We start from the raw sequence: 27549 nt of genomic DNA, 5'->3' as shown, positions 1-27549 counted from the left end.
ACAAGTTTTAAGTTAATATTAGCAAGATACGCGAAAAATTACCGACTGACAAAATTCGATGTGAACTGTAAATATAAAAAGACTAGCTCCACCAATGAAGTTATGATCACGTGATACCTGCAGCCATGATGGTGGGTGTACATTTACAAGTGTTTCCTCTTTATTTTTTTGCCAAATTTATATACATATAATAATGAGTGTTTTAAATTAATGTATTTCTTAAATTTCAGACTGGAATGGAAGAAAGTCCTGACCTCTTGGCAGGAGATGAAAACAAGGTAAAGTAATATTTTTGATATGGGTTTTGCATGAACTGTCAAATTTTACAGGGTGTATAATATTAATACACACATTTCATGATGTTAATGCTGTCATTGACATTTCTTTAAATGAAGCAGCTTTATGTTAAAGTCTTCAACCATCAATCAATTTTTTCATGTATACACAAATCACAGGATAGCCAGCATTTGTTGTTATTTATTGTATAACACATTGCAACTAGACAGAAATTATACAGTAATTTTGTATGGTAGAGGGTGCTGTACTTAGTCTTAGATAGAAAATAGTATGTTCTAGGTTGGCTGTACTTAGACAGAAAATGGTATGGTAGGGGTGCTAGTGTTAGTGGGCGTGGATAGTACTTGCACTTTTTTGGTACTGTTCATGAACAGGCTCAATTAAACCGAGCCTGCAACTTTTTCAGTTTTGTTGTCTTGGGCACCGGTGTTAAACACATTTAAACACATTTTACTTGCCAATAATGGTCAGATTATCATAAAGTTAGTAATCTCCCCTTGATCACCAAAAATGAAATTACTATCCAGCACCTGTTTACTATACTATGCAAGATTATGATATACAACATATCATACTTTTCCTGACACAGTCAACTTTTTGTATACATTGCTTGCAATGTATACAGAGTTATAGCTGTATTTCAGATTTAGTATACCTAACCTGTTTTGCTGAACAACATCCACCTTCGGATGAAACCTCGATAAAAGTAGATCCTCATTTTGCAGGATTGTCACATTAAGATCACTTTTTATTAATATACTGTTTGCATAGTGGTCAATAAGCTTTGAAAGTTCAAAACTATGCACTTTCAGTTTAAATAAACATTTTCTAAACATGAAAGCAAAAAATATGAAAATTTCTATTTCATTCATAAAAGCATTGTGTAAACCTACGCTTCAAACTTCGTATCCACGCATGCGCGTGCAAGAATGAATGAATTACGACAGACTCTGTATAAAAATATGTCCAACATCCAAAATTAATATTAAATCAAACAAGTAAACCTTATTTACTTTTAAATATAGACTTGCATACTTTTTCTACTTCAAACTGTTTTAGAAAACGAGCATATACAGATATATATGTCTTATTTAGTGTTATGTAACATTGTAAGCGTCTGTATGAATGGATTAAAGTTTACGTTCTGAAAACGTATTGTCATATAATTGCATATAATAGAACCCTATCAACGTGGTGGCATCGGAGGAGTATGCAATTATTTGTTTCACACCTGCAGTGTGAAGTATTTCTGCCACTTTAGTGAAATATATCGTCCAAAAGCCATTTTCGGGAAGGGGAAGATTCGTACTCAATATTATTCGAACTAAGGATTTGTACTCAATATTATTCGAATTTAGCCTTCGTAATCGGTATTATTCGAACTGACAATCATGGCAGATACGTTTAGACCCCCTGGACATTTAGATGTTGAAAATGGTAACATATCACATAACTTTATCAAATGGAAGCGCCAATGGAAATTTACTTTACCAGTGTTGACTGCCAGTGGAAATGCTGAGAAAGATGAAAAGATACAAGTAAATATCCTATTACACTGTGCTGGACCTAAAGTTATCAATTTACATGGGCAAATGCAGAACATAAACTGAAAGTGAAAAAATTGCCAAAAGCCATTTTCGGGAAGGGGAAGATTCGTACTCAATATTATTCGAACTAAGGATTTGTACTCAATATTATTCGAATTTAGCCTTCGTAATCGGTATTATTCGAACTGACAATCATGGCAGATACGTTTAGACCCCCTGGACATTTAGATGTTGAAAATGGTAACATATCACATAACTTTATCAAATGGAAGCGCCAATGGAAATTTACTTTACCAGTGTTGACTGCCAGTGGAAATGCTGAGAAAGATGAAAAGATACAAGTAAATATCCTATTACACTGTGCTGGACCTAAAGTTATCAATTTACATGGGCAAATGCAGAACATAAACTGAAAGTGAAAAAATTATTTGACAAAATAGAAAGCTATTGCAATCCTAGAAAAAATGAAGTGCTAGAATCACACAGATTTTGGGTAACAAATCCAGATGAATATTCATCATTTGACAGTTTTCTTACAGAGTTTTGAAAGCATGTTGAGTCCAGAAATATATTTTGAAATATGTTATTTACAATCAAATCACTCAGTCAGGCTGAGCCACCCTTAACATTTTTTTCCATAACTCCTTAGACTATTGATATATATAAGGTAAAATTATTAGCCATATATGAGCTTATGATTGCATGGGCAGGTAATATTAAAGCCATTAGTAAACAAGAGCACCGCTAGGCGGAGCATTATATGCCCGAAAGTGTTTTTTTTTTAGTAAGGATGAAGCATTTGTAAGACATGGGAATTCGCTGTTCATCCTATAAAATTTTACAGCTGTAGGTTGATTAATACTTAAGTTATTTATAATGACCTTAACCTTTGACCTTGTGACCCCAAAATCATTAGGAGTCTTCTACCTTATATGGACAATCATCCTAAGAAGTTTGAATATTGTGTGCCAATTGGACCTTTGATTATGCTTTAGAAACTGTTTTCAGTATTAAGGTAAAAGTGACTTTGACCTTGTGACCCCAAAATCAATAGGGGTCTTCTACCCAATATGGCCAATCATCCTATGAAGTTTGAATATTGTGGGCCAAATGGAACTTACGTTATGCTCCGGAAATTGTTTTTGGTTTTAAGGTAATTGTGACCTTGACCTTTGACCTTGTGACCCCAAAATCAATAGGGGTCTTTTGCCCAATATGGACAATCATCCTATGAAGTTTGAATATTGTGGGCCAAATGGAACTTAAGTTAAGCTCCGGAAACTGTGTTCAGTTTTAAGGATATAGTAGCCTTGACCCTTGACATTTAAAAGTCACATTTTGACCCCAAAATCAATAGGGGTCATCTACCCAATATGGACAATCATCCTATGAAGTTTGAACACTGTGGGCCAAATGGAACTTAAGTTATGCTCCGGAAACTGTTTCCAGAATCAAGGTAATAGTGACCTTGACCTTTGACCTTGTGACCCCAAAATCAATAGGGGTCTTCTACCCAATATGGCCAATTATCCTATGAAGTTTGAATATTGTGGGTCAATTGGAACTTAAGTTATGCTCCGGAAACTGTTTCCAGTATCAAGGTCATAGTGACCTTGACCTTTGACCTTTTGACCCCAAAATCAATAGGGGTCTTCTACCCACTATGGACAATCATCCTATGAAGTTTGAACATTGTGGGTCAATTGGAACTTAAGTTATGCTCCGGAAACTGTTTTCAGTATCAAGGTAATAGTGACCTTGACCTTTGACCTTGTGACCCCAAAATCAATAGGGGTCTTCAACCCAATATGGACAATCATCCTATGAAGTTTGAACATTGTGGGTCGAATGGAACTTAAGTTATGCTCCGGAAACTGTTTTCAGTTTTAAGGTCATAGTGACCTTGACCTTTGACCTTTTGACCCCAAAATCAATAGGGGTCTTCTACCCAATATGGACAATCATCCTATGAAGTTTGAACATTGTGGGCCAAATGGAACTTAAGTTATGCTCCGGAAACCAAATTGCTAACGGACGGACGGACGGACAGACAGACGGACGCCAGGGGGTATAACATAATATGCCCTTTCGGGCATATAAAAAAGGGTTGACCTGGGATAACCAAAGTGAAGAGTGAAATATGACACTCAACACAGGTACATTCTAAATATTTAGATTGATGTTTATGATCAGATTTAGCACAAATGGTAATTTAATTTCCCCTGATACCACAAATATGAATTTATTTAGAGTCCTGAAGATCTTTTTATGATGAAATCTTAACTGAAAAACCAGGTTTAACTGAATAATTATAAAATTCCTTGCCACAATAACTAGAAGGTACATAAAGCCAGTCAAAAAAATATTTCTATCCATATTCATCATTCCTGGACCTCCATTCATTTGATGAATTTCTCCAACTGGTAAATTTTTCGTCTTATTATGTTCTGTTTGTTAATATAAAAGATTTTTTATGATTATATACAGCTAGAATAGTCTGTAAAGGCTAAGATAGACAGATAAGAACAAACTATTTAGTAAACATGAGTTACATCCCTTCAAATGGAGATAAAGATGAAACCCATAAGAAACTGCCATGTCTGACAGACAGCAAAATTATAAAATTCTGCAGGCTCAGTTTAATTAGGCCCATTAGGAGGTAGTGGTAATAACTGTGGGTCAAAAATGAAATGATATCATTTTCAAGGGATGTTTCTGATATGATTTACTTTAAATAATGGGTCATTATCAATGAATGTTTCTTTGACTTCTATGCCCATGTGTAATAGATTATTGACATTGCCAGCTAAATAGCTCAGCTGAGTGAGTCAGTACAGCCATTCTGATTCAGGTTTGATTCCGGTCAAACTGCACATTTTTCTCACCCTGTGATATTTTCACCCTGTTACTTTTAGGGTCCAATATATGTTTATGATGGTACATAACTGAATCATAAGTCAATTCACTTTGTTACTTAAGTGTGCCAATGAAAAAGGAAAAAATTCAATATGCTGTGGATTATGTCAATGCATAGAACTATGAGACTGAAAATATTTAAGTTGTAGAGCTGCTGTATGGTATTCCAAGGGTTCTGGGTTTTTTGGTAGTGCTGAGGTGTGGTATTCTGAGTGTCTCTGGTTTGAGTTTTAGTCAGGCTGCATTTCATTTTCTCACTCTTTGAAATTGATAAATATTTTCAGCTCATTATTGGCTGGACTGCATATATTATAATGATTTATTTGTATTAAATCAATATTGTTAAATATTTAGTTATTGTCTATATATGTGACTTTATTTTTGATAAGGCATTGTAACAGTACTACTTCTTAATTTGACCTTTTTTGTATTAGGGGGAGAAGCCCTTAATTAACTCCTTACCAGTAAGTTTTATTGTACACGATGATGATAGCTTGAAAGGATTTAGCTAAAAAAGATACTACATGAATCATTTTTTTCCTATTGGATTGTAAAATATTTATTGATTGTCAAAAAACTATATGGAGTTCTCCTCGGTGACATTAAACAGTCCCAGCTGGCCATACATGCAGGACCTTGCAGACCACGAGACAGGGTGGTCTGTAACAAGACAAATCCGATATCGAGACATGGTGGACAGGACAGACAGTGATGTTCAGATCCCCCACTCACAAAGAAAGTTACTACACTCAAGGTCCTGGTCTTTAATTACTTCATTTGCTTACTTGGAGTAAAGGTGCCGGAAACAATAGTATGGTATCACAAAAAGCACAGACTGTGATAAAAGTCAAACCAAAAAAGATACTATAAACTGAATTCATAGATTATATAAAAGAAATTTATTAATTCTTTAAGGTTATAGTTAACATAAAAAAAAGATACTGAGTATTTAATTTTGATATATAGCATATTAACACACATAAAGTGCATTATGCCATATAAATTTCAACTTAGTGCTTAAATACTTTCTGATGCACTCAGTAAGCAAACATGATTTACTAATCTTTGGATTCCCACACTCCTCTCCACCTAGCTCCAATGAGATCCACTTGGTTGACCATAACATGTACCATACCTCATATTGTTTGTTTACAGTTGGAATGAAAAAATGAAAGTTTATTCTAGATATTATAAAGCTTTTATTAAATTTCACAAGGCTTTCAACACATCAACAATGTAATTGTCATTTTATTTTTTGAAAATGTGTTGGACTGCTGGTCTGATGCATGTAGATGCTGTGTTGGCATATAGCGATTCCCCTCTTTTGTGTGTGTGTGCATGCATGCGTGAATATGTGTGTGTTTTATACATTATATAGTTAACATCTTTTGAAAACATCTTGTCCAATTTCAACCAAACTTGACAGGGTTGTTCCATGGGTAAAGGGCTTCCAAAGTTGTTCAAAGACTTAAATGAGGCCTAGAGCATAGATATTTTGCAAAAGGCATTGTCTGGTAGACTTTCACAAGATTTTCACATTATACCCTGGGGGTCAAATTAGCCCTGCACTAGGGTTTATAGATTTTCCTGATATGTATGTAGTTAAAACTTAAAATCTTCTCCTCTGAATTGACAAAGACTAGAGGTTAGATATTTGTCATGAAACATTTGGTAGTTAACCTCTACCAAGATTATTCACGTTACAGCCCAAGGGTCAAAATTAGCCTCACCCCTGGGGTCATATATTAAGGTTTTCCTTATATGTATATAGCAAAACCTTTTTTAAAAATCTTTTTATCCGAAGGTTTAAGGCTTAGAGCTTAGATACTTGGTAAATAATATCATCTGTACGTCCTTTACCAAAGTTGTTCAAATGTTGCCCCTAGTGAAATAGCACCAGGGTGTCATAGGTTTTCCTTAAATGTATATACATGTATAGAAAAAAAAAACATAAAAAATATTCTCCTCTGGATTGACAAAGGCTAGATGTTTGATATTTGGCATTAAACCTTTACCTGTGTAGTAAACCTCTATCACTATTGTTCAAATTATAGCCCTGGGGTCAAAATGGCTCTGCCAAGGAGTCTTTTTAGGTTTTCATTATATGGTATGTATAAAGTAAAAAACTTTAAAAGAAATCTTGTCTGAAGGTACAAGGTTTACTCAGGCGCCATGGTGTCTTAGGATTTCCTTAAATGTATATACATGTATAGAAAAAAAAACTTAAACAGTATTCTCCTCTGAATTGACAAAGACTAGAGGTAAGATATTTGGCATGAAACATTGTGTAGTCGACCTCTACCAAGATTGTTTTAATTTTAGCCCTGGGATAAAATTTGCCTTGTGTGGAGTCATTAATTTTCGTAATGTACTTGTAGTAAAAATTTAAGAATGTACAAGGCTAGAGCTTAGGGCTTTGATGCCTAAATTTTGTCAAGTACAAATGCTTTTATTTTGAATCAATAATTGCACTATGGAGTGCATTTTTTCCAGTGAATGCGTTTTGCATGTAAACAAAAATGTTCACTTAACTTTTAAGTCTTGCTGAATGATTCAATACCACATTTTTGTAGACTACAAACCCGCATGTTGGTCTTGTTTTTAAAGTAATAGATAAAAGCACTGAAGACTCTATTTTACTATTTCAGCATTGTATACTGCAGATAAAAAACCGGTCTTTGCAAACTGATTTCTGTATTGCTCTTCAGTTTCGCAAATCTTATAGTCTTGCCTGGAAAAACACAGCACTAGCTAGTCTGTAGGAACAACACCTATTTCTTGTCCTATTAATAACTTGAGAAGAAATAAGCCTAGATTTGTGTTCGAAATTGACTGTAACCAGAAGATGACTTCTATTGAGTTCAGTAGATTAAAATCACATGGTCTTGATGTCAAGCAATGTATACCTCAGTGCTTGCAGTGCTTTGATTGCTCTCGCATTTTTTTATGATAAGACATATTTTAATATCTATACATGCAAACATAGCACAATAGATACATCTTTCAGTACACATTAAAATGTTTAGCCATCTGTTTTCATTTATGATAAAGATTATTGTCAAACTTCAAAAAATTACCTTAAGGTAGAGACATCGATTAAAAAGTCAATGAAAATGTATAAAACTTCTCTCTTTAATCATTATATTATTGATGGTCACTTCTTTTCACATCTAAATTCATTTAAACTAAATGTTGATATAATTAATAAGAATTAATTTTAGCTGTGTGATGTGAAATTACTATTTTTCTTAGGAAATGAAAATTAATGTCTTGAGGAGCTTTCATTTCTTCTGTGGGAGTGAATCATCCAAGTGTGCATATACAAAATATACTTGAGATATCTGAAATGATGAAAGGATATATCCATGTATATAATGATTAAACTTTAATAAAATTTTATGAGCTATTTTGTTAATTTTGTTGTACTTTAGTCGAGATCAGATACAGTTGACCTGTCAACAGATACATCATTGCTTGTTGACATCTCAGATGCCCTCAGTGAGAGAGACAAGGTCAAGTTCACAGTTCATACCAAGGTAATTTTGAAAATATAGTAGCCTATGTTCATGAGTGCATACAATTGCATCTTATTTGTACAACAAATATATTTTCTATTTTTTCCGTGCTTCTTCATTTTTTTTTTCTGAACTTTTCTGAGACTGTAGTGTTTAATGCATGGCATACCAATGTTTATATTGAAACATATACTTCTATGAGAATCGTAGATTCCTATTACATTTTAACACAAAGAGTGTAAATATTTATGTTCTTGCAGTAATCATTAACATTTTTTTGTGCAAACAGTTGAGTGTATTGATGCTGACATTGTTTTTAGCTCACCTGTCACAAAGTGACAGGGTGACCTTTTGTGATCGCTTTTCGTCCGGCGTCCGTCCGTCCGTCGTCCGTCCGTAAACTTTTGCTTTAAATGACATCTCCTCATAAACCACTGAGCCAATTTCATCCAAACTTCACAGGATTGTTCCTTTGGTGGTCACCTTTAAAAATTGTTCAAAGAATTTAATTCCATGCAGAACTCTGGTTGCCATGGCAACCGAAAGAAAAATCTTTAAATATCTTCTTTTAAACAACCCTAAGAGCTAGAGCTTAGATATTTGGCATGAAACATCTTCTAGTGAGTGTCTACCAAGTTTGTTAAAATAAAAGCCCTGGGGTCAAAATTGGCCCCGCCCCAGGGGGTCATTGATTTTCCCTATATGCATATAGTAAAAACTTAAAAAATCTTCTTTTAAAGAACCCAAAGAGCTTGAGCTAAGATATTTGGCATGAAACATCTTCTAGTGAGTGTATACCAAGTTTGTTCAAATAAAAGCCCTGGGGTCAAAATTGGCCCCGCCCCGGGGGTCATTGATTTTCCCTATATGCATATAGTAAAAACTTAAAAAATCTTCTTTTAAAGAACCGTAAGAGCTAGAGCTTAGATATTTCGCATGAAACATCTTCTAGTGAATGTCTACCAAGTTTGTTCAAATAAAAGCCCTGGGGTCAAAATTGGCCCCGCCCTGGGGGGGTCATTGATTTTCCCTATATGCATATAGTAAAAACTTAAAAAATCTTCTTTTAAAGAACCATAAGAGCTAGAGCTTAGATATTTGGCATGAAACGTCTTCTAGTAAATGTCTACCAAGTTTGTTCAAATAAAAGCCCTGGGGTCAAAATTGACCCCGCCCCAAGGGGTCATAGATTTTCCCTATATGCATATAGTAAAAACTTAAAAAATCTTCTTTTAAAGAACCCAAAGAGCTAGAGCTAAGATATTTAGCATGAAACATCTTTTAATGAGTGTCTACCAAGTTTGTTCAAATAAAAGCCCTGGGGTCAAAATTGGCCCCGCCCCAAAATCTTAAAAAATCTTTTAAAGAACTCAAAGAGCTAGAGCTTTGATATTTAGCATGAAACATGTTCTGATGGGTGTCTACCAAGTATGTTCAAATAAAAGCCCTGGGGTCAAAACTGGCCCAGCCCTGGGGGGTCATTGATTTTCCTTATATGTGTATAGCAAAAACTTAAAAATCTTCTTTGAAAAAAACCCAAATAGCTAGCTAGAGTTTAGATATTAAGCATGAAACATCTTTAAGTAAATATCTACAAAGTTTGTTCAAATAAAAGCCCGGGGGTCAAAACTGGCCCTGCCCCAGGGGTGTCATTGTTTTTACTATATGTGTATAGTAAAAACTTTAAAAATCTTCTTTTAAAAAACCCAATGAGCTAGAACTTAGATGTTTAGCATGAAACATCTTCTTATGGGTGTCTACCAAGTCTGTTCAAATAAACAAATAAACCCTTGGGTAAAAATTGGCCTGGGGGTGGGGGGGCCCTATATACAGGTGAGCGACCTCAGGGCCATCATGGCCCTCTTGTTCATTTATGATATCATGTTACGTATGACAACAATGAAAAATGATAAATTCACTGGAATCATATTATTATCAAATATGCTTTTGTCCATTTTCATGTTTCACTAATGAAAGAAAAACTTACTTAAAAAAATCAGTAACTTTTTGCTGTAATTTGATTTGATACTTAATCAGTTTGTTTCTTCTCAATTGTTTATGTAAAACACATTTAGTTCATGTTTTACCTGCTAAATGTCAACGGAATTTTTATTGTACTTTTCTACAACATGATGTCTTGCTTTTTTTTCCAGACAACCTTACAACAGTTCAAGGAGTCTGAGTTTTCTGTAGTAAGGCAGCATGAGGAATTTATCTGGCTACATGACAGATATGTTGAAAACCCAGAATATGCTGGAATTATTGTAAGTTGTCCAATTCTGTAACTATCCAGTCGGTTAAAACATTGTTGAAGTAATAACTTTTTGTTTTTATTTGTTTGCTTAATATTTCAGTACTAACAAGTGAAATCTATAAACTTTCAGCCTCAAATAATTTGTCAAATTTGATTTTATGTAACATGCATGTACATGTACACTTGCAGTTGACTTCAAAATACCAGGCAAATTTGAATTGAGTTTGAATCATTTCTGGTTTTGTTGATTTTTGTTGTTGTTGTTTTTGTTTAACTTTTAACTTTTAGGTGATATTTCTAACGCTTTATAATAAGTCTAAGTATCAAAACAAAGTTAATTTTCATGGGTTGTTATTAATACTTTCTGCTAAGTTTTTAGCTCACCAGAATAAACAAAGTCCCTCTTGTTCTTGTACAGCTTTTTATCAAGTGCTCCAAGTAAAAATGAATTCCTGTTACTCATTTAGCATGTTAAAATAAACCTTGAAATAGCATTGGAAGTGATTCACATCAAGCTTAACACACTATGAATCAATTTTGTTTCTTTAAAAATTAGAAAAAATTTGTGCGATAGAAAAACATAATTTTTGTTGTATCTTATCTTATTTGTTGCTTACTTGTTTCTATACTAGATTCCACCAGCCCCGCCCAGGCCAGATTTTGATGCATCTAGAGAAAAATTACAGAAACTTGGCGAGGGAGAAGGCACAATGACGAAAGAAGAATTTACAAAGATGAAACAAGAACTGGAAGCGTAAGTTTTATGTAATATAAAATGAAAGTTGTTTTATACATTTCATGGTGATGTATACTGGATGTCATATTATCTGGATGCAGTTATAAGTCCCCTACCGGTTTAACCGGAGGGGACTTTAGGTTTACCCTCTGTCCGTCTGTCAGTCCGTCCGTCCACAAAACTGGATCCCGCGATAACTTGAAAAGTACTGAAAATATTTTTATGAAACTTGATTTATGGGAAGAAGACAGTCTGGAGATTATGCACATGCTTTTTTTATGCCCCCACAATGTGGGAGCATATAGCGTTGCACTTGTCCGTCCGTCCGTCCGTACGTACGTCCCGAAATCTTGTGAACGCAACTCCTCTTAAACCGGATGGCAGATTTTGCTTAAACTTACAGGGATGAACAACCTTAATGTGTAGATGGTAGTAAAGGAAGGAATTTTCGCTGCGACAAAATTTAACAGAATTATGGCCCTTTGTTGATTTTTTCACTAGATACTATGTAGAAATTTTGTGAACGCAACTCCTCTTAAACCGGATGGCAGATTTTGCTTAAACTTACAGAGATGAACAACCTTAATGTGTAGATGGTAGTGAAGGAAGGAATTTTTGCTGCGACCAAATTTAACAGAATTATGGCCCTTTGTTGATTTTTTCACTATGTACTATGTAGAAATTTTGTGAACGCAACTCCTCTTAAACCGGATGGCAGATTTTGCTTAAACTTCCAGGGATGAACAACCTTCAGGTGTAGATGGTAGTAAAGGAAGGAATTTTCGCTGCGACCAAATTTTACAGAATTATGGCCCTTTGTTGATTTTTTCACTATATACTATGTAGAAATTTTGTGAATGCAACTCCTCTTAAACCGGATGGCAGATTTTGCTTAAACTTCCAGGGATGAACAACCTTAATGTGTAGATGGTAGTAAAGAAAGGAATTTTTGCTGCAACCAAATTTAACAGAATTATGGCCCTTTGTTGATTTTTTCATTATATACTATGTAGAAATTTTGTGAACGCAACTCCTCTTAAACCGGATAGCAGATTTTGCTTAAACTTCCAAGGATTAACAACCTTAATGTGTAGATGGTAGTAAAGGAAGGAATTTTTGCTGCGACCAAATTTAACAGAATTATGGCCCTTTGTAGATTTTTAGTTTTCAACTTGTGGCACATGTAGTCCAAAAAATATTTGACCTAGAGTCATAAGATTGACAGAACAGTGGCGTGTGGGGGCATCCGTGTCCTATGGACACATTTCTAGTTTTCTTCCTATGTTGAAAATTCTGGTTGCTATGGCAACAAATAGTCTGAAAATATGGCAAATTTAACACATAAACTGGATCCAGTGATAACTCAAAAAGTACTGAAAATATTTTTATGAAACTTGAAATATGGGTAGATGGCAGTCTGGAGATTATGCACATCTTTTTCTTTTCTTCCTATGTTGAAAATTCTGGTTGCTATGGCAACAAATAGCCTGAATTTCAAGATATCTGATTTAAATTTTTCAGCTTTTTCACTATATGTTCTTTATTTCTTAAGGTGTTTACTTCAAACTTTAAATATAAGTTTCTGGTCATCAACCACATCATATGTGACAAGGTTTATAACTCTAGCACAAAAATTATCAGTATTACCTCCCTTGAACTTAGATTTTTTAGGGGAAAAAATGTTGTCTTTTTTAAATAACTTCTTTATTAACCAGGTTTTCCGAAGGAAAAAACTGGTTATTAGATTGAGGTATGTCGGCGGGCGGATGGGCGGGCGGACGGGCGGGCGGGCGTAAACAATTTCTTCTGTGCGCAACTCCTTCTACATTTCTCAACGGATTTTGACCAAACTTTCACAGAAGCTTTGTCATCAAGTGCCCTGGCGCATATTGTCGGGGTTTTGCGATTGGATAATATTTGACCTAATTATGGCCCTTTGTTTTTTTTCCTTATATAGAATATATAGTGAACAATTTCTTCTGTGCGCAACTCCTCCTACATTTCTCAACAGATTTTGACCAAACTTTCACAGAAGCTTTGTCATCAAGTGCCCTTGGGCATATTGTCAGGGTTTTGCGATTGGATAATATTTGACCTAATTATGGCCCTTTGTTTTTTTTCCTTATATAGAATATATAGTGAACAATTTCTTCTGTGCGCAACTCCTCCTACATTTCTCAACAGATTTTGACCAAACTTTCACAGAAGCTTTGTCATCAAGTGCCCTTGGGCATATTGTCAGGGTTTTGCGATTGGATAATATTTGACCTAATTATGGCCCTTTGTTTTTTTTCCTTATAAAGAATATATAGTGAACAATTTCTTCTGTGCGCAACTCCTCCTACATTTCTCCACGGATTTTGACAAAACTTTCACAGAACCTTTGTCACCAAGTGCCCTGGGGCATATTGTCGGGGTTTTGCGATTGGATAATATTTGACCTATTTATTGCCCCTTATATAGAATTTATAGTGAACAATTTCTTCTGTGCTGAACTCCTTCTACAATTCTCAACGGATTTTGTTTAAACTTTCACAGAAGCTTTGTCATCAAGTGCCCTGGTGCATATTGTCAGGGTTTTGTGATTGGATAATATTTGACCTAATTATGGCCCTTTGTTTTTTTTCCTTATACAGAATATATAGTGAACACTACTCGGTGGCAATTCCTCCTACATTATTCATGTTTTACATTGCACATAGTTACATTGTTTGTTGCTTGTATTTGTATTTCAAATACAACATATTTATCTACAATGGTGATAATTGAAAACCTGGTTTCATGGCATTGCCATGTTTCTTGTTTTCTAATGTATCTACTTCAAACTTCATATATATGTTTCTTATTATCACTCGACATTTTTGAGAAGGTTAAATACTCTAGCAAGACTATTTCCAGAATTATGTCCCCTTTGAGTTTGAACTTAGATTTTTTTCAAGAAACTGGTATTTTCACTCCAACTTCTTCATTCCTTATAGGATTTACTTTAAAATCCCACATCGTAATAATATGACAAGGTTGTATAAACATAATTTACTTACTAGGCATGGAAACTTAACACATTACTGTGATATAGACAAACTTAGAACTCAAAAGATTTAAGTTCATTCCTGTCATTCATTCACTGGTAAAATTGAATGGCAAATGGCCCATCAGAATGTTGCTGGGGTTCTAACCGGTAGGGGACTTATGGATTGCTTGCAATACTATGATAATTGCTTGTTATTATAGTACTTGCATTTCTCACTTATTGCATAGATAATCTGTCTCTCAGCAATGCTAAAAAATTGTATCTCATATGCCATATACAACACTTCAATACAGTTTTTTTTCACACATTCCTATATATATGTGACAGCGACTCCTCTATAAACAACAATTAAACCCGATTTAGGCCATATATAATGAATAGTGAGTGTTGTAGTGTCCACAGAGTCACAATATATTTATAATAATTTTTTATGCTACAAGGAGACTTAAGGCTCGTTTCTGACAGACCGCTCACCTTCAGATAGGATTTCCCAGGCCTCGATCTAATTCTATGATAGATTTTATAAATCTATGATTTTATAAGATTTTGATACTTAAAAAATGCTCTTTTAAAAAATTTGCTCTTGCAGTATAATTCTAAAGTTAGCTAAAGATTATTTGAAAAAAAACATTTTTTAAATGTTGCAACATGCATCACTAATGTAAGATAAAATATTTGACTGGTTGATTTTTGCTAAAGTTATTGACAATAGACTAGATGATAATGTTTCAAGCAATGTGATATTATACAAGTATTTACTAAGAAGAAATTCTTTTGTTACAGTGAATATTTAGCGACTTTCAAGAAGACAGTTGCCATGCATGAAGTATTTCTACAGAGGATAGCGGCCCATCCTGCACTCAGAGGGGACATGAACTTTGAAGTTTTTCTGAGCTTTGATCAAGATGTAAGAAAAACTTGTTGTTACGCTTTCAAAAATGGAGTATTTGAATATAACCAAGTTTTTCTCTTGTAGGTTTGTTGAAAACATTATGACCAAAAAAGCCATAAAATTTCGGTTCAGGTAATCCTGCGTTTGGACCTTTTACGCTGAACCCTCTGATATAAATTGCCTTTAAATTTAGAATGCTTATTTATAACAGATAGGACAATTGGATCAAAAACCAACACAAATTAAGTATCAAAACATGTTTTGCTTTATTCAGCTTCCTCAGTTGATACATAAAGAAAAATGACGTAAATGTACAAAACAAATTATTAAATTAAAAGGAAAACATATTTAAGACTTTTCCCCAGAATTCCATTTTTTCATAAATAAGGTGTTTTTTTTTTTCAATCTGAAATATTTTATTTACCACCTAACATTTTGTCTACATGCTTTAAGAAATTGCTTTGAAATCTTTATTATTCTTCCTTAGAATTTCATCTGCATTTTTAGGGCAATTGATTTTGGCATAATTGTGCTCCTTACTTGAAAAAAGTAAATGTCAAAGACCTCCTCTTATTCAATCCACGATAACATTTAGAATAATGGAAAGCATAGTATAAATTATAAAAAATAAAAGTGTTCTTATTTTCTGTGCATATATTTCTTACCTGGAAAGGCATCTGAAACCTTAAAAAATCCATTTTCAACTTCATCTTTTCCTGAGAGAAAAAAAAACAAAATTTTAAATTTGAAGAAGACCCCATACATTTTGACATATGTATTTTTCCAAAATTTAAGTTAATAGTAACTAAGAAAATCCTGATGAGTTTCAAAAGCGTTTGGTCTTATGTCTGAATGTTCTGTTTTACAGTTAAGTGTGAGAGGGAAAAACAAGAAGGAGAAACTCGGAGGATTCTTTAAAAGTATCACAAAAAGTGCTGATGAGGTGTTACTGGCTGGTCAAAAGGTATGGTAAATATACTCAGAAATTTTTAGGGCTGGGGCGAGTATCCGAGTACTCAGATAATCACGAATCGCAATGAATAATCGAGTACAAATATTCATAAGTCCTGGGATCATGGATCACGATCTTATTTGTTTATATCCATTTTCTGTTTCTCACACTCTAAAGTTCGGGGAAACAATACAATTTGAGTATGAATAATGCGATGTTTACCAAAATACCACCAGCAAAATTTACTTCCAATGTTTTGAAATACTTTTGTATAGGTTGCACAAATATACATTAAGATACTCGTGCTTAAAGAAAAATAAACATTTTTTTAGAACTAATGTTCATGTTTTAAAGGGTGTCTTGCTAACAAAAGGTTCGTGGTTCGATTTGTGAATCGTAAGTGCTGAATCTTGGTTCGGATCGGATCGTCAATTATCCGACGATCCACACCCCTAGAAATTTTCCATAAAAGCTGCATAAAACATTGCTTAATAATGTTGAGTTTTAATTATGAAACCTTAAAATGGCAATGTTAATATGATTTTCTAATTAAGAATTAAAATAATTTAATTGCCTTTAAAAAAGTGGGGAACATAACTATGGTGGGTTGGTCAGTACGTATGAATGTTAATACATACACTTGTTTTATTTTTCTGATCAATAACATCAAAAGGAATAAACTGTGTTTTTTTGTAACTTTGTGGGAACAAAATTTTACAATCCTTGTCTGATAATTATTCCAAGGGTTTTGTGGTTTGTAGGCTTTGCATATGCTCGTGCAAGATCAAGAAAAGAAAAGATCTAGTTACCAGACTGTAATATTAAAGAAGTGGTCACACATTAAATGTTGTAGAAATTTAATTATTTATGACTATTCAGTTTTCTTGTATGTTAATTTATGTACAAAGTTTTATGTTATATATATTTTTAGGATGTTGATGATTTTTTTGAGTCAGAGAAAACATTCCTTATAGCCTATCACACCAAAATAAAAGATGCCACGCATAAATCTGACAAAATGACAAAAGCTCACAAGAGTAAGTAACCAAACTTTGAGTGCTCTAATATACATTTATTTCAAGATATATTTTAGCTGAATAGCCTGAAAATTGTATATTTTGTTTACAATTTATCATAAGGATTTGGATAGTCAGTTTATAGGCCAAAGAAAAGTTCTGTTTTGGCTCCCCCTACTTAGCATAAAAAACAGTCCATCCTAGACTGTTGATTTGTCTTAGTCTTTTTTTCTTTCTTTTTTCAAATTTTTTTTTCGATAAATATATACATGTAATATGAAAAATATGTAAAAAAAAAACTCCCACATGCCTTTCTTTTTCTGTGTTTCCATGACCAGAAGCAGAACATATTTGTTTGGCCTTCATATTAAATATATGAAGAAAATATCAGATTTTGATTAACTTTCAAGTAACTTTCAAATTCATATGTCAGATAAATTTATTTCAAGGTGAGAATGATTTTTAGACATGTTTGGCTTTACTTTAGAATTAAGTCCTGATAATTAATTTTATTTACAATTCTTAAAGTACAAATTCTTTGGCTTTTAGGTCTAGCATGATAACTTGATCATAATTGAAACATACCTGACTTTATAAGATAAGAAATATGCTTATGTTAACTTGTTTACTAATTTGTTACAGATGTAGCAGATAACTACATACAGATTTCCTCAGGCTTTGTACAATTGGCAACTTTAGAAAATACAGAATTAGATAAGTAAGTAGAGTGCTAGTACAGGTTTGCATCCAGTAAGATAAATGAGTAAATTTTGATACAGTCATTTATAGAGGATAAAGGGTAGCTGAAAAGTGTACATTGGACATCAGTGTTCGGAATTAGCAGTAGTCCGATAGCCCCTGACGACTAAATTTCTCCTCGGGCTACCGACTTTCACAGTAACAAGCCCAACCAGGCTACTGTATTTTCAAAGGCAATATAAACAACATTTTAAACAAATGAATCGTGCTAGTGAACTGTCTTTTGGGCTAGTGAAAATTCCAATCTGGTAGTCTGACCAGCCTAGTAGATTCAAATCCGGATTTCTGTCACTGGAACATAATAGCCTGGTTATTGTGTATACTGACCATTCAACTCAAGCATGAAAGTAAATCGTTGCAATCCGCAAGGCTTTTTTAGCTCACCTGTCACAAAGTGACAGGGTGAGCTTTTGTGATCGCTTTTCGTCCGGCGTCCGGCCGTCCATCGTCCGTCCGTAAACTTTTACTTTAAATGACATCTCCTCATAAACCACTATGCCAATTTCATCCAAACTTCACAGGAATGTTCCTTTGGTGGTCACCTTTAAAAATTGTTCAAAGAATTTAATTCCATGCAGAACTCTGGTTGCCATGGCAACCGAAAGAAAAAAACTTTTAAAATCTTCTTTTAAAGAACCCAAAGAGCTAGAGCTAAGATATTTAGCATTAAATATCTTCTAATGAGTGTCTACAAAGTTTGTTCAAATAAAAACCCTGGAGTCAAAATTGGCCCCGCCCCAGGGGGTCATTGATTTTCCCTATATGCATATAGTAAAAACTTAAAAAATCTTCTTTGAAAAAACCCAAATAGCTAGAGTTTAGATATTAAGCATGAAACATCTTCTAGTGAGTGTCTACCAAGTTTGTTCAAATAAAAGCCCTGGGGTCAAAATTGGCCCCGCCCCAGGGGGGTCTTTGATTTTCCCTATATGCTTATTGTAAAAACTTAAAAAAATCTTCTTTTAAAGAATCCAAAGAGCTAGAGCTAAGATATTTAGCATGAAACATCTTTTAATGAGTGTCTACCAAATTTGTTCAAATTAAAGCCCTGGGGTCAAAATTGGCCCGCCCCAGGGGGTCATTTATTTTCCCTATATGCATATAGTAAAAACTTAAAAAATCTTCTTTTAAAGAACTCAAAGAGCTAGAGCTAAGATATTTAGCATGAAACATTTTCTAATGGGTGTCTACCAAGATTGTTCAAATAAAAGCCCTGGGGTCAAAATTGGCCCTGCCCCGGGTCTTATTGATTTTCCTTATATGTGTATAGCAAAAACTTAAAAATCTTCTTTGAAAAAACCCAAATAGCTAGAGTTTAGATATTAAGCATGAAACATCTTCTAGTAAGTGTCTACAAAATTTGTTCAAATAAAAGCCCTGGGGTCAAAACTGGCCCGGCCCCAGGGGTGTCATTGGTTTTAACTATATGTGTATAGTAAAAACTTAAAAAAACTTCTTTTATAAAAACCCAATGAGCTAGAGCTTAGATGTTTAGCATGAAACATCTTCTTATGGGTGTCTACCAAGTTTGTTCAAATAAAAGCCCTTGGGTTAAAATTGGCCCTGCTGGGGGGGGGGGAATTGAAGTGGGGGGTTGATCGTTTTTATTCATTATATGTGTGTAGTAAAAACTATACATCGTGAGACATCTTCTAATGGGTGTCTCTCAAGTTTGTTCAAATAAAAGTCCTGGGGTTTAAACTGGCCCTGCTCCGGGTGCCTTTATACAGGTGAGCGACCTCAGGGCCATCATGGCCCTCTTGTTTTAGAAACTTATCAACTTTTATCCAGCTAGGTAGAATAAGGTCAGTGCCTGCAGTGCCTGCTTGTGCCTTTAACAATGCAGAAAGACCCAAGGTCTTCTTGAACCAGTTAAACTGATAAGTTGCCATAACAATTCAAATTTAAGAAAGGAATTTCTGTTTTTTTTAAAGTATTTAAAAAGCGGGAACATTGAATGAATTTCAAATGTAAAATATTGCAGTGAGAAAAAATATGCCTTAGCAATATCTTATTTTGTTAAATTTTCTAGAAGTACTTACTGGTGATGTTTGATGTGTGCAGCACATCAGGTCAAAATGTTGGTGATGAACTTTAGTGGTTAATATTGCTAACTGTTCTATGTACAACATACATGCTTATCCTATGAGTTATTGTTACTGGGTGGCGGAAATGTGCAGCCTGACGGAAAACTCAAACCAAGGACATTTGGAATACCTTTCTGCACTCTACTGACTGAGCATTCTAGCCACTTACACATCTTCACCACAAAACATTCAGTTCTAATATGTGACATCTTGATGTGTAGCTTTGTGGAAAATAATGCTGTATGCTGTAGTCAAGAACTAAATTAAGAACTACTCTGAAAAGTCAATGACATTATGATAATGTGATAAAAAATCATCATGCTGAATTCTTTTGATTTTCAGGGTGTTTACAAAAGTAGCAGAAGCCTTAGAAAAAGCAAGAGTAAGTAATTCCATTGTAAAATTTCAATTTTATTGATTTTCTGATCGACATTCAATCTCTGACACGGAAGTTTTACGACAAACCTAACAACAAGTAGTTCTCAAAACAGCTTAAAACTATCGATGTAAAAGAAAGAAATATTTTTATTTTGTTACAGGCATCAAACAAATTACAACGCATTCAAAGTTTAAAAGTAACGTTGGCTTATAGAATTGTCAATAAATGCATGCGGATGCATATGATTTTAATCAATGAAAATGCTATTTTTAGCGATGTCGATTACCGAATACCTCAGAGAGTATTACACAAATAAATCTGACTGTCAAGTAGTGAAATTATACATGTCGGACTGTTTTGGCGAGAAGATTATCGCTAAATTATTTACGTAATAGAAAGAGCATCGAAACACGAGGCTATCTCGAAATTAATAAGAATTACAAACCCTGCACGGACATTCTGAAATTAGAATTATTTGATTTTATTCATACTGTTTCCGTTACACTTCTCCGTGGTGCAGGGGTAACGCGCTCGTTTAGGGTGTGAGAGGTCTGGGGTTCAAACCCAGTCGAGGCAACTTTTTTTTTTAAGTGTCTTTTTTAAGAAAGTAGCCACGCTATGCAAGGATAAAAGGATAAAGTGTGGATGTCATAGAAAATGAACATAAATGATTTTTGATGCAACTCTAGTCATGCAAAATTCCGTATGTATCAAACTGTTATAGTAAAAAATCCAAACGTAGTCGCTGCATCTCGGTGCCCTGCAAGGTGAATTATAGTATATAGAAATAAACTTATAACAGGAAAATACATACAGATATACAAAATGATTTAGATTGCAAAGATCAGAAAATACCACAGAGCTTGCAGACCTTTGATTTTTTAGCTCACCAGAGAGCAACTTACATAAGGTGAGCTATAGTGATCACTCATTGTCCTGCATCTGGTGGTCTGTCTGTATGATCATCATGTCACCCTATCTTTCATTGGTTGATTATCATCAAAACTTCATAAGATTGTTCCTAGACTGATCCTGTATAAAGTTGCTGAAAAAATAATTCCTTGCAGAACACTGGTTGCCATGAAAATGAAAAGGAAAAACTTTAAAAAAACGTCTTGTCAAATATTGTTGGTCAGATTTTGATATAATTTCATAGAAATTATTTCATGAAATGACTGTCTACTGAAGTTTTTCATATTATTTTGTTTTGGTATAAACATGGTCACTAGGGCATGAGGTCTGTTGTCACTACATCTACACAGCAGAGATTAGAAATCTTCCTCTAAAAAATGTTTGTTAGATTTTACCATGATGTTATTCAACTTCCACCTCCTAATTAATTGATTAGTACCACCTGAGTTAAAAGTAACATGTTTAAACAAATGTTTGTTTATAATCTTGTAATATTGGAACAATAATGTAATATTAGAACAATAGTAGCCTATTGGTGTTTGTTTAGTCTGGCTCCTAATCCCAAATGTGCAAACCTCATGATTGCTGATGCATCAGCTTTGGAAAAAAAGCAACATTTATTAAAGTTTACCTCTACAAAGTTAATTATTATTTTCAGAAATTGGAAGGAAGGGTTGCCACAGATGAAGATTTAAAACTAAGTGATACTTTACGCTATTATATGAGGGACTCCGAGGCAGGGAAAGACCTCTTATACCGTAGAACTAGAGCACTAGCTGATTATGAAACTGCCAATAAAAATCTAGAGAAAGCAAGAACAAAAAATAAAGAGGTTCCTCAGGTAAGACGATTGCATACTATATGACTTGTATAATATATATTTATAAATTGCATTTTAAATTGTTATTACTGTACAGTAATACAGTGAGGGGATAGGAGAAAAATGTTTTTTACATAGACATAAATTATTAAAGTCACAAATATGCACAAAACCACTCTTAAAAGAGTAAAAAGAGGCTCAAAAAGGGGCTTGCACATAAATTGTTCATTAATAAAGTCATGCTCATATTTAATGAAATATGTATTATTTTTAGGCAGAGAAAAACCAACAGTCTTGTTGTGAGAAGTTTGAAAAAATATCTGAAGTGGCAAAAAAGGGTAAGTGAAATAATGCTTGAAATAAATGTACTTTTTTGCTTGTAAATTAGGATATAAACATATATGCTGCTGACAAAATGGCTTGTTTTTTTTATCAGCCAATAATTATTGGCAAAAAACAAATACCTGGTTTTGTGTCAATTCCTGTTGCTTGTTTTGTAAATTCATTATCAGAGTAAAATATGTTTTTCTTTCATTTCAGAACTGACAGAATTCAAACAAAGACGAATAGCTTACTTTAAGAAAAACTTTGGTGATTTAGTAGAACTAGAATTAAAACATGCAAAGGTAGGTCATTAAATTGATTTTAATTCTTCTAGTTCACACAATACATTGACAAATTTAATGTATACTGACTGCTAGAGCACAAACAGTAACTTTTTGTTTCACTTTCCAGTCTGTATATTCTATTGACTGCTTTTAAATATTGTTAACTTGTATTATACTGGTAGTTATCTACGACACAAACTTTTTAATCTCCTTTTTCTTTTCTTCAACAAAAAAAAATTAAACAAAGAAACATCCTTTTTGTTTCGCCTTGAAAAAGGCGACATATAGGGGTTACTTTTGTCGGCGGCGTCGTTGTCGGCGTTGTTGTCGGTGTCGTCGTCGGTGTCGGCGTCGGCGTCCCCTAAAGCTTGTCCGGAGCATAAGTCAGTCATTATAAGTCGGATTGACTTCAAACTTGGTATGCATGCTTCTCATAATGACCCGAAGTGCAGTGCACAAGAACCAGTACTCTGTACTCCTTATTTTTTGAGTTATTGCCCTTTGTTTATTTCATACTTTATTTTTGTCCAGGCCATTTCTCCTAAAGTATAAAATCTATGGACTTGAAACTTCATAGGATGATAGATCTCATTAAGAAAAAGTGCAGTGCACAAGAACCGGTACTCTGCATTTCTTATTTTTTGAGTTATTGCCCTTTGTTAATTTTCATACTTTATTTTTGTCCAGGCCATTTCTCCTAAAGTATAAAAGCTATGGACATGAAACTTCATAGGATGATAGATCTCATTAAGAAGAAGTGCAGTGCACAAGAACTGGTACTCTGCATTTCTTATTTTTTGAGTTATTGCCCTTGTTAATTTTCATACTTTATTTTTGTCCAGGCCATTTCTCCTAAAGTATAAAAGCTATGGACATGAAACTTCATAGGATGATAGATCTCATTAAGAAGAAGTGCAGTGCTCAAGAACTGGTACTCTGCATTTCTTATTTTTTGAGTTATTGCCCTTTGTTAGTTTTCATACTTTATTTTTGTCCAGGCCATTTCTCATAGATTATAAAAGCTTTAGACTTGAAACTTATTAGGATGATAGATCTTTTGATAAGAAGTGCAGTGCACAGAAACTGCTGATCTGCATTTCTTATTTTTTGAGTTATTGCCCTTTGTTAATTTTCATACTTTATTTTTGTCCAGGCCATTTCTCATAAATTATAAAAGCTTTAGACTTGAAACTTAATAGGATGACAGATTTTATTGATAAGAAGTGCAGTGCACAGAAACTGCTGATCTGCATTTCTTATTTTTTGAGTTATTGCCCTTTGTTGATTTTCAAATTTCATTTTTGTCTTTGCCATTTCTGTTAAACTATATTGTTCACAAGGCGACACATCCGACTCGCGGAGTTCTAGTTTAAAAAGAAATAGTCTCCGTCCGTCCGTCCGACCTTCCGTCCGAAATTTTTGTCCAGAGCATATCTCTAAAAGTATTTGAGTAATCAACTTGAAACTTCATAGGTGGATAGACCTCATTGAGGAGGAGTGCAGTGCTTAAGAATGATAACTCTACCCTGCATAATTTTTGAGTTATTGCCCTTTGTTATTTTTCAAAATTGATTTTTGTCCAGAGCATAACTCCAAAAGCCTATGAGATATCAACATGAAACTTCATAGGTACATAGATCTCACTCAGGAGGTGTGCAGTGCACAAGAATGATAACCTACCCTGCATTATTTTTCAGTTATTGCCCTTTGTTATTTTCAGCCATCAGTATTCACATAGGTTTCAAATCTGTAATCACTATAGCCATCAGTTTTCATTACCAAAAGACCTCTTAAAATGGAATTATTCTGCTGTACTACATATATATTCTTCCAATGAGCAAACACATTCGGCGGGGGATGGCCATGTTGACATGGCTCTTGTTCAATCTGGAGATTGAAAAGTTTGTGTAGTAGATAATTATTTACTTAATGTTTCCAGAATGATTATACTGGTAGTTTGGAGGTTTTACTTTTGAAAACTTGTCAGAGTTATCAGAGTCAACAATAACTGTACTTAGATTTCTTGTTATACTCCCCGAAAAATTTTGGGGGAGCATATAGTCGCCGGCTGTTCCGTCTGTCCGTACATATGTCCCGAATTCGTGTCCAGCCTATAACTTTGTTATTTGAAGTCAGATTTTAAAGCTATTTCACAGAAATGATCACCATATTGAGACAATGTGTCGCGTGCAAATTTGGGTCGCTACCTTTAAGGTCAAGGTCACAGTATGACCTTGCAGCAAAATCGTGTCCGGTCCATAACTTCATTATTTGAAGTCGGATTTTAAAACTATTTCACAGAAATGATCACCATATTGAGACGACGTGTCGCGCGCAATATTTGGGTCCCTACCTTGAAGGTCAAGGTCACAGCATGACCTTGCAGCAAAAGCGTGTCCGGCCCATAACTTCGTTTTTTGAAGTTGGATTTTGGTTGTTTTTACACTTTGAACTTTGTCTGTGACATATCTCTGACACTACAAGAGGTATACCTTCCTGTGTCCAAAACCTATTCGGGGAGCATCACCCGGTTCAACCGGCTCTTGTTTTTATATAGAAATAATATATCTCATTGTGTAATTTTAGGCACAGCTACAGTTGTACAACAGTTGCATTGCAGCATTGAAGGAGGAAGAAGAGTAGATATATAGATGAATACAATGTTAATGAAATACTGTGTTATAGTATATATAATGACAAGTGCTAGAAGTGACAGCTGGTTTATCGAATAGAAGTGTCTTAAAAAAAAATTCTTGATGGGAATAGAGACGTTCTTTGAATCCGACTGTTGACAAAGACATGAAAAATATTACACAAAAAAGTTATGTTGTTGCCATAGTAACCATTTAATGGCATGAAAAAAGCACAGCTTATGTTGTTACGATATCATTAAATGATAAAGCATGATTATTTTTACTACAAAGAGTGCAATACGTTGTATGGTAATTGAATATATAGATGCTGGAACAGCAACTATAGTAAATAACATCACAAGTAGACACATTTTTTTTTGCTTGGCCTATTAAAATGGGCTATTATGTTTCTTTGTTTAATTATTTTCGTCGGATTATACATTAACTAAGTAGTGATGTTGTTTTTTTTTGGTCAGCATTATTTTATACATATGCAACAAATCGGAATTAAAGTTCACAGATCACAGAATCAAAATTGACATATAAAACAATAGTGTTTACATAGAAGAACATTCCATATTATTTCTAATGAGAAACCGAACTATTATTAATATATGATTTATATAATACACAGTAAAACAATAGTCGAGGCAGGTTTGTCTGCCAAATTTGGCAAATATTTAATCTGCAGATATATTTGTTTCACTTTTATGACATTTTAATGTGCATCTATTGTAAATTGGATACAGTTTTTTAGTACAGTTTTGAATTACTGTAAACTTAGTTTTAATATATTGGAGTTGAGAACATTTTTTTTTTCAAATACTTCCTGGTTTTGTTAGTTTTTGTGCTAAAATGCAGGTTTTGAAATTAGAAAAAAAAACTCGTAAAAAGTAAATTACATAATAAAATATTATCATTCTTCATCTAGGCTGTTTGTTGTTATTTGGTTAGTTTCTTTATTTAGATTGTGTAATTTATTTGTACATGTATATCATTTTGATTGTTCACTTTTATTGAAATCAGTTCATATACCCTATACATTACTCTTATCTGTTTTGTATCTATTCTTGTTTATTTATTTCAAACTGCCTTAGTAATTTTCTGACAAATTTACCGAATACAGACATAGATAAACGTTAAGGATCCTATACTGGTTGCGGGTACAGATAAAAATATCTGAGTTTGGGATAACTGTTATAAAGAGAGGCTGCTATGTTTCAGCACTACTGTTACCTGGGGTATTTATGTCTGTATCAACAGCAAATGTTTGATTTGGATCATTCATGGTTATTTCCAACAATACATAAGATAATACAAGACATCTTGTAAAACATGGTTTATCTGTTGTACGCTAATGTACTTATATTTAATTGATATGGTACTTTTAGATTATACATTACCTATGTACAATGCCATGGAAATAAGACTTTGATTTATATTTAATTGATATGGTACTTTTAGGTTATACATAACCTATGTACAATGCCATGGAATATCGTTATAAAAATAAGTCTTTTAAATAAGTCTTTGATTAAAAGTTTTAAGATATTTAAAGAGAACTAAAAAACATTTGCAGTTTATTTTATCAGGATATAATGAAAATTTCAGCAACTTAACTTTTTTATTCACTTTTAACATCTGTATTGTTCATTTTGGTATTCATGAATGGAGTTTGAAATCTAAAAGTAATATTGTTGACTTATTACTAGTATTCAGTTTTGGTTGAATTTTCTGTACTTGTTACAAAATCTTTATTATTTCTGGATATAATGTTTGGACCAAAATTGTACGAGTTATAGAACTTGTCTATGTTTAATGTTGTATATCAATATTGAAATTTGATTTTTTTTGTGCATATTTTATGAGAATATGTGCAAAAATTTATAGATTTATAATATAATATTTTTCACATATGACATGCCCTCTGAATAAATATAAAAGTTTATTTTGTTTTGTTATATTGCTTTGTGGAACTAAGTGTAATTTATTCGCTTAGCTGTCAATCAGTTATCCAAGTAAAGTTGCACATAACATGTTTTTGGTTGGTTTCCAAGGTTTTACAGTTAATAATGACTTTCTTCTTGTGTCAACATCGTCAATTCCTTCCAAAGGAATAGGGTGGGTGATATTTACTTCAAATCGGCTGTAAATTATTTGTGTTTTACTAAGTAAGTTAAAAAGGTTATTTGTGT

The 27549-nt window shown here is 33.6% G+C and overlaps 1 protein-coding gene across 1 annotated transcript; it reads left to right on the top strand.

Annotated features, from left to right (window-relative positions):
• The first annotated feature begins 37 nt into the window (after positions 1-37).
• LOC132755118 (sorting nexin-6-like) lies at positions 38-27297 on the top strand. Its single transcript, XM_060745915.1, has 14 exons — positions 38-131; positions 231-278; positions 8192-8296; positions 10429-10539; positions 11162-11283; positions 15080-15203; positions 16057-16152; positions 17072-17177; positions 17799-17874; positions 20345-20384; positions 21952-22134; positions 22388-22451; positions 22654-22739; positions 25308-27297. Exons 1-14 carry the CDS (start codon positions 126-128, stop codon positions 25362-25364), a joined length of 1224 nt encoding a protein of 407 aa, XP_060601898.1. The 5' UTR covers positions 38-125; the 3' UTR covers positions 25365-27297.
• Positions 27298-27549: the final 252 nt, after the last annotated feature.

The sequence above is a fragment of the Ruditapes philippinarum genome, unplaced genomic scaffold, assembly GCF_026571515.1.
Source record: "Ruditapes philippinarum isolate M1 unplaced genomic scaffold, ASM2657151v2 ctg1187_1_1_1_1, whole genome shotgun sequence".
In the NCBI taxonomy this organism is placed as follows: Eukaryota; Metazoa; Mollusca; class Bivalvia; order Venerida; family Veneridae; genus Ruditapes; species Ruditapes philippinarum.
This window is presented reverse-complemented; position numbering and strand designations above follow the sequence as displayed.